General features: G+C 38.8%; 1 protein-coding gene across 5 annotated transcripts in view; it reads right to left on the bottom strand.

Moving 5' to 3' along the window:
• Positions 1 to 15,733, bottom strand: part of snx14 (sorting nexin 14) — a 233,237-nt gene that overhangs the window by 156,304 nt on the left and 61,200 nt on the right. For all 5 annotated transcript variants that reach the window (XM_043696232.2, XM_043696228.2, XM_043696230.2 and 2 more), the window contains exons 8-9: positions 7,412 to 7,568; positions 5,434 to 5,509 (exon numbers count right to left, since the gene is read on the bottom strand). In XM_043696232.2, the coding sequence (XP_043552167.2) occupies positions 5,434 to 5,509; positions 7,412 to 7,568 (233 nt within the window). The remainder of the gene's footprint in view (positions 1 to 5,433; positions 5,510 to 7,411; positions 7,569 to 15,733) is intronic.

Genomic DNA, 15,733 nt, shown 5'->3' with positions numbered 1-15,733 from the left:
CACTACCTTGGTTTGCGCCATCAGCTCATCTACTTTATCCTGATGCTTCATGCATTAAAATACAAAGCCTTTATAGGTGCTCAGTGGTTAGCACTGTTGCCTCACAGCGCCAGGGACCTGGGTTCAATTCCAGCATCAGGTGACTGCATGGAGTCTGCACAATCTCATGTCTGCGGATGCTCCAGTTTCCTCCCACAGTCCAAAGATGTGCAGGTTAGGTAAACTGGCCATGCTAAATTTCCCATTATATTTAGAAATGTGTAGGTTAGGTGCATTAGTCAGGAGAAATGTAGAGTAGTAGGATAGGGGAAGAGGTCTGGGTGGGATACTCTTTGGAGTGTCGGTTTCCACATTGTAGGGGATTCCATGATTTGTTCTATTTTCAAATTTCTCAACACTTTTATGACTCCTGGGTGTGATGTGATATTCGTACAGTCCGTGTCTACCTGTTATTTTATGGTATTAATCAACTCTATAGTTAATCTGCAATCCTATCTTCTCTTTTACCTTTAATTTTCTAATTTTCCATGCGATTGAAAACACCCTCCCTCCACTATTTTAGCTTGAAGTCCTATCTATAGCCCTACTTGTGCACTTTGCTAAGGCTCTGGTCCCAGCATGATTCAAGTGGAGCGCGTACCATTGGAAGAGCTCCCTCCTTCTTAGGTATTGGTGCTAATGTCCCATGAATTCGAACCAATTCTCCCATACCAATCTTTGAGGCATGTATTTACCTCTTGAATGCAGTTGACCCTGTGCCAATGAGTTCATGCCTCAGGTGGTAAACTGGAAAGAATCGCCTTTTTGGTTCTGCTTTTTAATTTAGCCCGTGGTTGCGCATATTCCCTCAGAACCTTGTTCCTCCTTCTGCTGTGAAGGCACTATGGCTTTAACAGGTGCACTTTTTTGTGAAGTTGGGTAGAGTAATTGTAGATAGGGAGACAGGAAATTAGAATTTGGTGTTAGTTTGTGCAATTGTAGAATTGTAAATGGGGAAAATATTGCATGGTGCCTTTAAAAAGATTGCATTTTTTCTGTGCTTAGAGATTAAAATGGATATGTGAGAAGCATTGAGTTTGCTAGTATCTAAAGAGCTGGAACTGAAACATTTGTATCGAAAGGCCGTACAGTTAGTAGGCCAAGAAGCAGTTTTTAACAAGACAACAGGATTTTGAAATTCGACAAGCAATCAATTTGAAACAGGCACTTATATACCAAACCTATTAAATTTTAATCTGATGGTTTGGACAACATTGGGCCAAAGACACCACAGGTAACTGCCAACCACCAGAACTAACTGCCCTCCGCTCTCAAGAGAGAAACTAGTTCTCAGTCATCTCCCTATTAGAGAAAGCACCATCAAAATAATAATGGTACTCAACTATACTGCGTAATTTATTTATGGAAAGGTCACATGGAATATTTGGCAGAGCACTCTGAAAAACTATGGAAGGCAAAGTTGGTCATAAACTGAGCAAAAACAGAATTGCTGAAGAGCAGGTTACACCACTATTCACACTCATTTTTACAGATTATAGGGCGCGATGCTCCTCTTTGGACGGGGTTTTGGTTTTAATTTTCAGTGGGGCTTTGCTTTATAATGCATTTTACACTTCTCACTTAAATTTTAAGTAAAAATCTAGGACACTAGTCCCTAAGTCTATTTAAATCTGCCCAAATCTATCCAAATCTCGGACCTTAGCCCCCCAGTCTGTTATAAAGTGCAGGTGGCTCCCCCTCTAAAAACTAAAACCGAAACACCCAAAGAGAGCATTTTGCCCTATAATCTGTAAAATGAGTGCGAATAGTGGTGTAACCTGTTCTTCTGCAATTCTGTTTTTCCCAAGTTTATGACCAACTTTGCCTTCCGTACGTTCTCTGCCAAATACTCCATGTGACCTTTCTACAAATGGCTTAAGATCACTGGGTCATCTATATAGATAGCATAATTAGTCAATCCTGCAACAACTCTGTTCATAAGCCTCTGAAAAGTGGCTGGTGCGTTTTTCAATCCAAAAGGCATTACCTTAATTTGATATAGCCATTTATGGTTACAAAAGCAGAGATTTGTTTTGCTCTCTCCAACAAAGGCACTTGCTAGTAACTGGAAAATAAGGCCAACTTTGTGATGTAAGTGGCTTGTCCTACTTTTTCCACACAATCATCCAGTCTTGGAATTGGATACAAGTCAGATTTGATAACAGCGTTGACCTTACGATAATCTACGCAAAATTGTTGCGTACCATTATCGTTTAGATGGTGCTTTCTCTAATAAGTAGATGACTGAGAGCGCCAATTTCTCTTGAGAGCTGAGCGCTGTTAGCTCTGGTGGTTGGCAGTTAGCTGTGGTATCTTTGTCCGACTGCCCTCTTCTTTTATACCTATGATGACTTATCAATATTTCTTAAATAGAATTGGTCCTATGTTGTCAAAACCATCAGATTTAAATGTAATATTTTTTTTGGTATCTAAGTGCCTGGTTCTAATTAACTGACTAAATTCAAAATCCTATTGTCTTGGTAAAACTTTTGCTTGGCCTACTAACTGCATGGCCTTGAGATACAAATATTTCTCAGTGCATTAGCAAACTCAAGCTGCTGCTCACTTACATCCATTTTAATCTCTGGGCACAGAAAAAACAATCATTTCAAAGGTACCATGCAAAACTTTCCCCATTTACAATGCTACAATTTCACAAACACACACCAAATTCTAACTTCCTGTCTCCCTATTTACAATTACTCTACCCAATGTCTCAACAACTTTGCCCCAGGTATTTTTTGAAGAGAAATTTTAAGTCAGAGGTACCAAGCTATCTATTGATAGCTCAAAATAAACAGCTTGAGGGGCCTTGGGTTTTTTTTTATTAAGTTGGAACAATAGAAGCAGCCTGAATGGATGCAGTCAAGCTTCTACAGAACCCGGATTTTTAGTCTTAGGTTTATCGGTAGCAGAAGTCTTGAAGCTGAATGTGGAAGCTGTCGTTCCTCTATCAGCTACAGATAAAAGCTGGGGATCTCTCCTTACTACTCCTTCTCCAAGTCTTCTCTTGATGCTTTTTCTCCTGGATTGGAGAATGGCCTGTGAGAGTCTAATTTCTAGAATTTACCTTTGCCAAGGTTGTGATTATAGGATGTTACTACATTGGAACAATTATTGTTTAGTGTTAAATAACTGATTACGTTCTAGCTTTTGTAGCACTAAATGGACTGTTTCAGTTTAAAGTCATGCCATTTGAAGGAGAAATGCTCTAGCCACATTTCAAATACTAACCAATAAAGTTATTTCGAGATTCCCCAATCGTGGGGTGTATACGTGGTGATTTTTAGTCACACATGGAAGGAACATTTGGAGTAACTATCAGAATTGTTTGATTGACTTCGGAAAGCAGGCTTGGTGATGAACCTAGCTAACAGTCAGTTTGCAAAAGTTCAAAGTCACGTTCCAGGGCCATGTCATTGCACATGGAAGGACGTCACCATGGGATGTAAAAAGAAAGGCTATTGGGGAGTTTCCGATACCATAGACAAGGAGGAAAGTACTACGATTACTAGGATTGAGTGATTTTTATCGGAAGTTCGTGCAGAATTCTAGCACTATGGTTGCTGCATGATTGATTTGTTAAAGAAGTGCAGAAAATTTGACTGGATGGAGCAATGTCAGAAGGCATTTGACTGGATGGAGCAATGTCAGAAGGCATTTGACAGTCTGAAAGCTGTGTCAACCACTGCAAGTGTTAGCCATACCTATTTACGCAAAGCCGTTCAAGGTGGCTATCGATGTGAGCCACGTGGGTGTTAGTGCTGTATTCTTGCAAGATAATGATAAGATGTAAAGATCTATCAGGTGTTCTTCCAGAAAATCGCACTCTCATCAACAGAACTATTCCACATTGAGAAGGCCTTGAGCTTAGTGTTGACATTGCAACAATTCAATCTTTATATTGCCAGTAATATGTCTGAGACAAACGTATATACTGATCATCAGCTCGAGAATTTTCACATACTGTTTTACAAATTATAGGGCACAAGGCTAGTCTTTGGACGATTTGGTTTTAGTTCTTAGTGGGGCTTCGCTTTATAAAGCATTTTCCACTTCTCACTTAAATTTAATTTAAAGATCTAGGACACTAGTCCCCAAGTCTGTTTAAATCTGCTCAAATCCCTCCAAATCTCAGACCTTAGCCCCCAATCTGTGATAAAGCAGAGGTGGCTCCCACTCTGAGAATTAAAACTGAAACACCCAAAGAGGAGCATCTCGTCTTATAATCTGTAAAATGAGTGTGAATAGTGGTGTAACTTTTGGAGAACTTTAAGAATCAAAATTCCAGACAGTTTAGATGGAACTTATTATTGTAGCCACTCAATTTGAACATTGTACATGTGGCAGCACTACAGAATCCAACTGCCAATACTGAAAAGTGTGAAAATAGGTAAGTCCCCTGGGTCTGTTGGGATTTATCCTAGAATTCTCTGGGAAGCCAGGGAGGAGATTGCAGAACCTTTGACTTTGACCTTTATGTCATCATTGTCTACAGGAATAGTGCCAGAAGACTGGAGGATAGCAAATGTTGTCCCTTGTTCAAGGGAAGTAGAGACAACCTTAGTAATTATAGACCAGTGGGCCTTACTTCCGTTGTGGGTAAAGTGTTGGAAAGGCTATAAGAGATAGGATTTATCATCTAGAGAAGAATAAATTGATTAGGGATAGTCAACACAGTTTTGTGAAGGGCAGATCATATCTCACTAACCTTGAGTTCTTTGAGAAGGTGACCAAACAGGTGGATGAGGGCAAAGTGATTGACGTGGCGTATATGGATTTCAGTAAGGTTCACCACAGTAGGCTATTGCACAAACTACAGAGGCATGGGATTGAGGGTGATTTAGCAGTTTGGATCAGAAATTGGCTCGTTGTAAGAAGACAGAGGGTGGGAAATGTTCAAATGTAGTTGGGTTACTAGTGGTGTAACGCAAGGATCTGTTTTGGGGCCACTGCTGTTTGTCATTTTTATAAATAGAGAATTACAGAGAAACTTCATAACCTAAATAGCAAGAATGTGGAATTGACTAAGACAAGAACTCTAAGACAATGAGCACAGGTACATTTAAGAGGAAGCTAGATAAACATTTGAAAGAGAAGGATATCGTGATGGGGTTAGGTGAAGCATGGAGAAGACTTAAGTGAAGTTTAAACGCATGGCCCATTTCTCAGCTGGAAGCAGTTTGCTAGTTTGGAGTAAAAGCCAATATCAAAATTTAAATTCAATTTCAAACAGCAGGTTAAGGAGCACCTGTGCAAACATGGCCATGTCAGATGTTATGAGTACAATTTACAATCAGATTATGCTCTGGAAATAAGTTGTGTTTTTTTGTAAAAAATAAATTGTTCTTTTGGTCAGAGAATTAATCAGTTTAGTTTAATAAAGATACTTACTGGATCAGCCAAGAAGTCCAAAGAGGGAAGAAACACTGACCCAGCTAGAATTTCTTGAATCAACAAGGTTAGAGATCTAGATATCAAACAAAGAGGGAATCAAATTGTATATTCTGCATTAGACTTCTGGGCAAATAGAATCAAAGTCTGAAAAACAAATGCACAGTTCTCCCCTAAATTCCTTCATATGGCCCAGAAATTTAGATTAAAAAAGAAATTAAATAGAGGACTAAGTTGAAACTTTTTCTGCTAATTAAGAGGGCCTCTGCTAAATAGTAAACTCCTGAGGATACATTTAAATAAAATAATCAACAGCCTAGGATTGTTCCAACTTTCAGATTAAGCTAAGAAATGATCACATTATGACAGCTACACGAGTGTAATTATGAGGTGCATAACTATGGAGAGTACAGAATTTATTATTGCACTACTGTACTTGAATTGCAATTTATTTCAAACTAATTAAGCAGTTTTATAACAATTTACATTTATACATAACCATAATAGAGAAAAGCTTTCCAGTACTTCATAGGTACTGTCCCCAAGCAGAACGTGAATGCCAAACTAAGGAAGAAAGTGAAGAATATAATCAAAAGCTTGGTGAAAAAGATGGATTTCAGGATCATCTGAACAATAAATGAAAAACAGAAGTGTTTTAGGGGAGGAATACCTGAACCTTATAAATTGCAGCTCTTCAGGTATTGCCAGTGTAGGTGGGTGGGTGAAAGGCATAAGACCATAAGAAATGGCAACAGATACAAGCTGTTTCAGCCCAAAATATTGTCTTTCCTCCTCCCCAGAAATAGCCTAACCTGCTGTGCTTTTCTAGCTTCACATCTATTGACAATAGCTTCCATCATCTGCAGCCCTTACTGTCTCCTGGCCCCTCAAGTCTGTTCTGCCACTCAATGGGATCATGGCTGATCTAGCATTCCTCACATCTACTTTGCTGCCTTTTTTATGTGACCCTTGATTTCCATACTGATAAAGAATCTACCTCAATCTTAAATACACACAAGGTTTCTGCACACTCTTCTCCCCCACCACCTCCCTCACCCCACATACAAGAAGACTGTGCCAAAGATTCAGAAGAAATTCCTCATGTGTCTTCAGTTGACATCCCTTTATTCTGAGACTATGTCCTCTGGTCCTAGAAACTCCAATGTGAGTAAACGTTCTCTCAGCATTTACCCTGTCAAGCTTCCCTGAACTGACTCCAATAAAACGGTAACTTTCCTTAAATAAGGAGACCAAAACCGCCCTCACTACTGTAGATGTGGTCTCACCAGCACCTTGTACAGTTGCAGTAAGGCAACATTCTTAGCTTCCAACCCCCTTGAAATAAGGTACAACATTCCATTAGCCTTCTGGATTACCTGGTGTAACCGTGTTAGCTTCCTGTGTTTCACATGCATTTCGCCCTAAATATCTTTGTGTTGCAGCTTTCGCTAGTTTTTTCTTCACTTAAATAATACTGTTCTTTTGTTCTCCCATTCAAAATGAACTGTACATTTTCCCACATTACACTCCATTTGTCCACTTTTGTCCATTTGAGATGCTGGAATTCGAGGAATGTGCATTTTGGGAATTATGGGACAGGAAGAAATCATAGCAAAGGAGCAAAGCCCATGAACATGTCAGAACATAAAAATGCAAAAGTTACATTTGAGGTGTGGATACAGATAGCAAATTAATACTGGAAAAGTTTTGACAAAAACTCAGGAAAAAGTAGCATCTTAAAATTTTAGAATTTCAATTAAACATCAAAAAGGATCATCCCAATTTAAATATATGGTCAGAATTTAAAGTTAAAAAGTTCACAATATTGAAACCGTGCAGAAAAATGACTTTTAGTTTTATGGAAAAAATCCCTAGCAAATCATTTTGTTTATAGAATATTTTATTTTTAAAAAAACTTTGCCATTAAATGTACTCTTCCCATTCCAAAAAGAATGCAAAAGAAAAGAAAATATATTACCTGCACTCTGTTGCTTTTGGTGGTAGGATGTATGGAAATAACAATTCAGTTAATTTCCTAAGATATTGGAGTTCATCTCTACGGCTTCTCAGAGCTAGGTGCAGATCCGGTCCATACTCTTCCAATGCAACTTGTTGTAAATACTCACTATGTTTTACTGAAATAGGAAGAAACATTCAAATTAGTCATTCAAATACACCAGTGAATAATCTCTCACTCCAATTCTGAATCTGCAGCTGGTATTGCATTATCCATATGTAGATAACAACCCAGGATATTTGCACACAGAGGACTGTTCTGGAAATGAAAACCAAACAACTTTTGTTGGCCAGGAGATGCTCACACAAAAACAGCAGCTTGTGAACGGAGGTTACCCAAGCCCCAGCCACTAGCTTAGCTGATCTAGTTCGAGCGAGCTCGAGGGATGGCAAGGTGTAAATCCTCATTTGGTGGAAGAGTAATGAGGTAATGCTACTGGTGTCCTTGGGCCAGAGCCAATAACGAAAACAATAAGGCTCAGCAGATGAGCCAGATGCAATAAAGAATAAGACATCACAGTTCGAGAAGAAAAGGAAAAAAGTATTTAAAAAGTGAAGGATTCTGGGCAGACCAGCAGCAAAAACATCGGAGATCAACCTTCAAGTTGAGGATCCCATGCTTGGACGCTTCAAGATAACACCAAGGACTTGGGAAATTGCCTGGCCAGTGTGAATTCCAAATCTTGGGTACTGTAAAAGTAATGCAATCATTTGAATACTGCTATGAATGCAGTATATAGAACAGATCAGGAGAAGAAAAGTAACACCGGAAACCATACAAAATGTCAAAACGGATAGAAAAGCTACAAAGCCAGCTGGCCAATCAGACAGGAATGAGAGATTTCGGACCTGAGATAGGAAGGAAAGGTAATGATAGAGATTGGGGAGGTTTGGCAAACATGCCAGCTGCTAATTACAACAAGGAATAGTGCATCGCTGAAATATCAGTCGATCAATACAAGGAATGACTTTGCATAGTGGGAGAAATATGGGTAAACCCTATACATATGAGCCAGGATTCAACAGTCAAAGCCATACTAACAGAAAACCAAAATGCTTTTGCCAAAGCAAACACAATTGTGTGAAGATGCAGGGGGAAGCTTGCATCCAAAGTCTAGACCCCCAAAGCTACAGAGAGGAATATAATGTAAAAAGGGTTAAAAGTACCACCATGTTAGCAAATAATTTAATTTACCAAGGGAAGCCCATGAATGTCATGTGGTGATAGTAAATGATCTCAAGAGACCACTTCCATCAAAACAGAAGAGAGGAAGTACTCGTTAAGAGAATACAAAAAATGATAAAAAAAATCACTCTTAAAATGAAAAAAGACCAAGGAACAGGCCACTCCCCATAAGATTAAATTGGCTAAGATAAAATGGACAGTTAGATTCCGAAGAAAATTGAAATACGACTTGAATAATCTCCCAAAGAATTGGAGAATTTGGACATGAAATAATGTTGCCATAGCTGAGATTTATGAAGGTAAATTCCCTGTATGGCTGTTCATTTGGAATGCGCAGCTGCTGTGTGCTTCTCGCTGAGAGCAAGAGAGATATATATCAGCTATTGTGTCTACCTGAAGTAATAACTTTTTCCTGTCTGGATGCGAAAGAGAGTACCCATAGCCCCTCTACTAACTTAACTATTTTTATGGTCTGGTTTGTACACATCTTCATTTGCTGGTTGTTAAATGTTGTCTTGTGTAATTTGTATATTTTGTGTCCTGGAACTCGAGAGATGAATACCGAGTTTATTTTGCATTTTGGGAATGTGGCGATTTGAAAGGGTGATGTGTACCTGTATCAATTTGGAACATGAATGGTGAGTGAATAGTTGTTCTGTGAAGAGAAAAATCTGCTACGAAATGTTGATTTAAAATTTGGTTCTTAAAACTTGGCAAACATTTCTCTCTTGGAATTAGCTACAGTTGATTAAAAAGAAGTAAAATTCAGTCAAACATATAACTTATGTAAAAACCAAAAAAACTGCGGATGGTGTAAATTATAAACAAAAACAGAAGTTGCTGGAAAAGCTCAGCAGATATGGCAGCACCTATGAAGAGAAGTCAGAGTTAACATTTCAGGTCCAGTTCTGAAGAGGGATCACTAGACCAGAAACATCAACTCTAATTTCTCCTCACAGATGCTGCCAGACATGCTGAGGTTTTTCAGAATTTGTTTTTATATCTGATATAACTTATGTGCTCGTTCCTAAAATTACAGTACTGAGTTGTGTTTGGAAGAACCTTGGGTAAATTTAATTTCAGAAACTTTAGGTTTAAATTATTGTTTTGGAATTTCATTTTCTGGCCAGTGAACTTACAAATACTTTGGTGGGAAAGTATGTAAGTAATAGAGAAACTGGAATTTTGGAAATGCAATTCTCTTTGAACAAAATTATCTGATAACGTTCTAAATCTGAAAAAACTTATATCAAGGGGTTTAAAAGGAAAAGAGAGGACTCTAACAAAGGAGATAGGCTTTTCCTTTGTTGAATATAAAGCACTTATTTCTGTACTGGAGGAAGAGATGTTGTTGATGTTATAACATCCAGAAGTTTTCACTACACTCCTATCAACCAGCAGTACACCACCACTGAATGACCCAATCTGCTTGAAGTGGATTGGATGGATACTGTTTGTTTTCCAGATAATTGAAGATACTGAATGTTTTTGCCAATGGCTTCAAACTTCTCAACTGCTTGCAGACTTTCAATGTATCAACAGAGGGATGGATAAGGAAACCTCAACCAATCAAGCCATTTGTTAACAATGCATCTCAACAATTGAGAACTACTGTGAAAATATTATAGGTACTGATTATCAGAACTTTCAAAACCATTAAGCATATATACACTTAAGCATAAAGCGATAAAAAATTATATTAAGAATCACATGGTTTGACATTCTAAAACATTTAAAGGGAATAGTCACTTGAAAATTTAAAAGGACTCAGCAAAATGATAGGATGCATGCACAGAATCTCAGTGGTTTCAATGCAGAAAAAAATTGTGACTTTGAGGCAATCATTAAAATTTAGAATTTGGACAAATTTACGTAGAGCTATATCAAAATTTCTAGAATGAGTTATCAAGTACAACAGCAGTTTTAAAAGGGAGAAGAACAGACAAAGGAAGCACATGGTGAGGTCATTGCAAGAGAGAGAGAGAGAGAGAGAGACTGCACAGTTACTGCCTTTGCTGTTTGAATTCATGTATCATTGGATGGAATGAGCTGCCAGAGGAAGTGGTAGAGGCTGGTACAATTGCAACATTTAAAAGGCATTTGGATGGGTATATGAATAGGAATGGTTTGGAGGGATATGGGCCAGCTGCTGGCAGGTGGGACAAGATTGGGTTGGGATATCTGGTCGGCATGGACGGGTTGTACCAAAGGGTCTGTTTCCATGCTGTACATCTCTATGACTAAGTACCTTTTCTATAAAAAAGTGGTAATTTTAGTGAAAGAATAAAAATATATTTTTGCCTGAATCAAACAGAAATGTTTGACTTCTGTTTTAAGATATCATTGATTGATGTTTCATTGGACTACAAATCGTTACAAATTAGGTAACAGCTGAATTACAAAATTAATTGAGAGGAAGTGCTTAAGTGGGGGCAGAAGACAGATAAAATTAGAATAATGGGTTGTAACAGCAATTGAGGTTAAAATGCATTTTAGTGAAAGGAAAGTTTAGATGCAAGCACTAAACTAATACTTTTATCTTGATGATGTTTGTGTCCATGTCTTTCCTTTTAAGATAACTAAACTTGCCGGTGGGGCACTGCCAAAGGCATTGGGACTATATGCACAGAGGCAAGTGAAACCTCATAGATCTTTGATAAGATCATACAAGAGTCAAGAATGTGTGACATGATCTTTGGATACCAATGTTAAGTGTACAAAAGTGATTGTTATCTTGGAGGTAACAAACATGAGGGAATTCATGGTTTAAAAAAAAAAATCACTGAAGAATCGGTCTCAAACGCCTTGACAAATTGATGTGTGGGGCCTGGAAGAGCACAAAAACAATTACACACCGACACACAGCAAAACTGGGAGGTAAAAGAAAAATCAAAATAAAAGGTGTGATCGGCTACTATGTCAAATATTACAGAAATAAAAGAATGTGGACATGGGAGGCATGATAGTGAGCTGAGGGAAATGGCCGATCAGATAACATACGGATACCCTGAAAAAAATGAAAGAGGACAAATGGTAAAGCCTGATGAATGCATTGCAATTTGTTAGGGCTGCTTTATTTGATACCATGTACATTGCAGCTCAGAGGGAGTACTTGCATATGGAGGTAGTTACCACTCAAAGATAAAATTATTCATAAAATTGGCAAGGAAGGAATCATATTGAAGAAGTATCCTCAAGATAGATAAGAAAGCTGGGAAAATTGAGTCTATGTATGATTTATTTTACAGTTATTGAGTAAGGTGATGTGCAGATAGAGAACTGGAGGATATGAAAAAAACAAGGAGCATGAACCTGAATTTCATTTCATTACACCCCAAGAAGTCATTGGACTGGACCAGGGTTAAGCAAAAGGTGATTAACCTGATGTTGATGTATTTGACACTGACACATAGTTAATAAGACTCCGAGCTCTGGTTAGCAAGCGGCCTCCGGGACAGCTGAGTTAACGGAGAAGCATCCATATCCTGCAGAGGGGACTGGGAGGACCTCTGCTTTGGCTCCTGGTACAGAAGGATTCAGATCTGAAGGTTAAACTAATGCACATGAGCATACATGGTTTTGGTTCAACAAAACAGGCAAGGATCAGACCACAGATGTAATATTTAGCTGAGGTATGTTTGGCATCATGGATACTGGAAACTTGCTCACTCGCTAGCCCGCTATACCAATAAATAATTAAGAATTAATACTTGGAGCTCATGTCAAATTAAGGAGAAATTCTTCAGTCATTAGATATGTTGATTTTATGTACATTGGTGTTATGAAGATGTAGGTATACTTTAAGAGAGTTAAAAGCAGCAGAACTACCAGACACAGCACCATGTGATCCTTAATAAGGCAACAATGTAACACATGCTTGAACAATTCAATTAGCTCATTGCCTGGAGACAAAAACAAATTTGAATTCGGCCAATCAAATTAAATTATACCCTGAAAAATATCAAATTCCAATCCAGTTTTAATTTAGTCTATTGACAATCTTAAAAGTCAATGACACAATCAGATTCTTTGGGGGTATAGGACTGGGGAAAATTGAACAGTTGAGAGGAGAACCGCCAAGCCCAGCCTGTAAACAGCTCTCTTAAAAGTAACTTTTCGATCAGTAACCTGTGACGTAGAAATTCCTAAGACGACGACAAGATGATACAGGAAGATCCGAATAGGAGAACGAAAGTTGCCTGGTTTTGAGATCAGAGGTGTAGTTATGTAAATCTTAATTGGGAGTTTTATTGGACTAGTATTACAGAAGGGAAGGTAAAAGATAGGTTAGAGGACGAAACTGTAAATAGTGATTAGTTAATTATTCTCTGTTATACTTTAAGAAATAAAGTTGTTAATTTTTGCTTCAAATAGTCCATGGTGCCTCGAATTTTTACAGATTACTGCATGGGATAATCTTTTCTGTGTTGCTGGTTTTAAATTAAGCAGAAGGGCTATCCCATGTCGTAACAGCTTGGGGGCTCGAGTCCATGATTTGAACTAGTTTAGACAGATTTGAATAAATTTGGGGTACGAAAAATACCAGCAGATTTAAACACTTGCAGGTTAGTGTCCTAGATCTTTAAATAAAACGTAGGTAAGACACTTTGTTTAATTTCTTGTGGTTGAGTAAATTAAAAGTGAGAAGAAATGGCTCTTAAAATTGCTAAAGAGGTTCTGGGATTTGAAAAATGATTCTCAAATTCGCCAAGAAAGTTTAGAAGGAAAGAAAAAGGCCATACGTTTAGAATTAGCAAATAAGTTAGATTTGGGTTTAACCAAAAACAAAAGTAAATCTGAAATTATAAGAATTACTCAAACACTTAGGTGTGTCAGAGAAACAGCAGTAGAGGTATAAAAAGTTAAATTACAATAGAGGAAAATGAAGTTAGAAGATAAACAAAGGGAGAGAGAAAGAGAGAGAGGAAAAAGAGAGAAACAAGATTCTTGGCTGAGCAAAGAGAGAGAATTTGAACTGGAGAAATTGTGACTTAGTCAGCAAAGTCAAGTTAACAGGATGGAGATTAAAAGAGAAGGTAGCGATATTTAAATGTCAAAATTCTGCCACATTTTGATGAGAAAGCTGTTGAAGCCTTCTTTGTTCCATTCGAAAAATTGGCTAAGCAGATAGAGTGGTCTGAGGATTTATGGGTAATGCTAGTTCAGACTAAACGGGTAGGCAGAGCTAGTGAGGTATTTGTCACGCTGTCAGATGAGGTGTCAAAAGATAATGAAGAAGTTAAACAGGCTATCTTAAGTGCTTATTAATTGGTACCAGAAGCATATAGACAGCAATTCAAAAACAAAGAAGGAACCAGGTCAGATTTACATTGAGTTTGAAAGAATTAAACAAACAGTCGTGTTGATCTATGGGTGCATGCCTTGAACATAGATAGGACATTTTGGCTCTAAGAGAGACTATTCTGCTGGGCAGCATGGTAGCTCAGTGGTTAACACTGTTGCCTCACAGTGCCAGGGTCCTGGGTTCGATTCCCACCTTGTGTGGAGTTTGCACATTCTCCCCATGTCTGCGTGGGTTTCCTCCCACAATCCAAAGATGTGCAGGTCAGGTGAAGTGGCCATACTAAATTGCCCATGCTAAATTGTCCATAGTGTTGGGTATATTAGTCAGGGGTAAATATAGGGTAGGGGACTGGGTCTGGGTGTGTTGCTCTTCAGAGGGTCGGTGTGGACTTGTTGGACCGAAGGGCCTGTTTCCATACTGTAGGTAGTCTAATCTAATCAATCACGTGGAGAAACAGAAAGTTCAGGAAGTGAAAAGGGCAGCAGAATTAGCAGATGGGAACATGCTGGTGCATAAGACAAGCTGCCAGCCAGAATTTCGTCCTATGGGGGATATAAGTTGGGAGAAGGGGAGATCCTACACTACATTAGAGAGCACTGGTAAGATTTTACCACAGGATAAAAAAAGCAGCCCAAGAGGGTGGAAAAGGAGGTGAAAGGCCTCAGGTGTTTTCACTGAAATGGAGTGGAACACAGAAAATTACAGTGTCAGTGGTTTGAGAAGGCACTGGGAAAAGGTATTTGCACTGCCAGAAGGTGGGATTCTTAAATGCACAGTGCTGGTCATTAAAGAAAGGCACTGTGGGAAAAGATGTGGTAAAAGAAGCTCAGCCAGAGGCATTAGAGAAGGTAGTAAAGGAGACCCTAAGAAGAGCTGAGAAGTTGCAGGAGAGTGCACAGCCGAGGCAGGGGCTGGGTATGGAGCGAGTATCTGATCTCTAAAAATAATTTGCCTCTGTGGGTGGGTCTGAGTGGGTTGCGGGTCGGTGTGGACTTGTTGGGCTGAAGGGCTTGTCTCCACACTAAGTAATCTAATCTAATCTAAAGTTTAAATCAGAAAGAACAGGGCGAGAAGGACAAGTTATAATTTTGAGAGATACAGGATCTAACCAGTCGCTGATAGTAAGGAATGCACTCTTTCTGATCTGTTACCAGAGAGTGTGGTAATTTATGGGATAGATGGACAGAAATTTAGCATTCCCCTATGTAAGATGAGGTTGGAGTGCCAAGTCAAGACTGGGGAAGTTACAGTGGGAGTGATTGACAGAGTGTCAGTTCCAGGAATTCAGTTCGTTCTTGGGAACGATTTGGCAGGATCCAAGGTGGGAGTGACACCCCTTGTTGTGGAGAAACCCAAGGAAGACCAAGAAACTGAGGAGTTAAAATACAAAAATCCTGGGTATTTTCCCAGACTGTGTGGTAACCATTATAAAGTCACAGTACAAAGTGAAAAGTAAAGAGAAAGATGAAGGAGTTGAGGTTCAGTTATCATATACCCTGTTTGATGTAATGGTGCAGAGGGTCAACCTTAGTGCTGAAAGGCTAAGAGACTTACAACAGCAAGGCAAGACGATAAAAGATATTTATGTGGATGTCTACTCCAAAAAGGAGGCAGAGAATATCCCTGAGGTTTATTATCTGAAAGACAGAATCCTCTGATGGAAATGGAGACCACAGCAGATTATTGCAGAGGAGAAATGGGCCAAAGTGCACCAGATTGTGTTGCCTGTAGCATACAGACAGGGTGTCATAGAGTCATAGAGATGTACAGCATGGAAACAGACCCTTCGGCCC

This window comes from Chiloscyllium plagiosum, unplaced genomic scaffold, assembly GCF_037043375.1.
Source record: "Chiloscyllium plagiosum isolate Xiang-an unplaced genomic scaffold, Cpla_swu_hap1 HiC_scaffold_10, whole genome shotgun sequence".
NCBI classification, from domain to species: domain Eukaryota; kingdom Metazoa; phylum Chordata; class Chondrichthyes; order Orectolobiformes; family Hemiscylliidae; genus Chiloscyllium; species Chiloscyllium plagiosum.
Note: the sequence above shows the minus strand (reverse complement) of the source record. Positions and strands in the feature narration are given on the sequence as shown.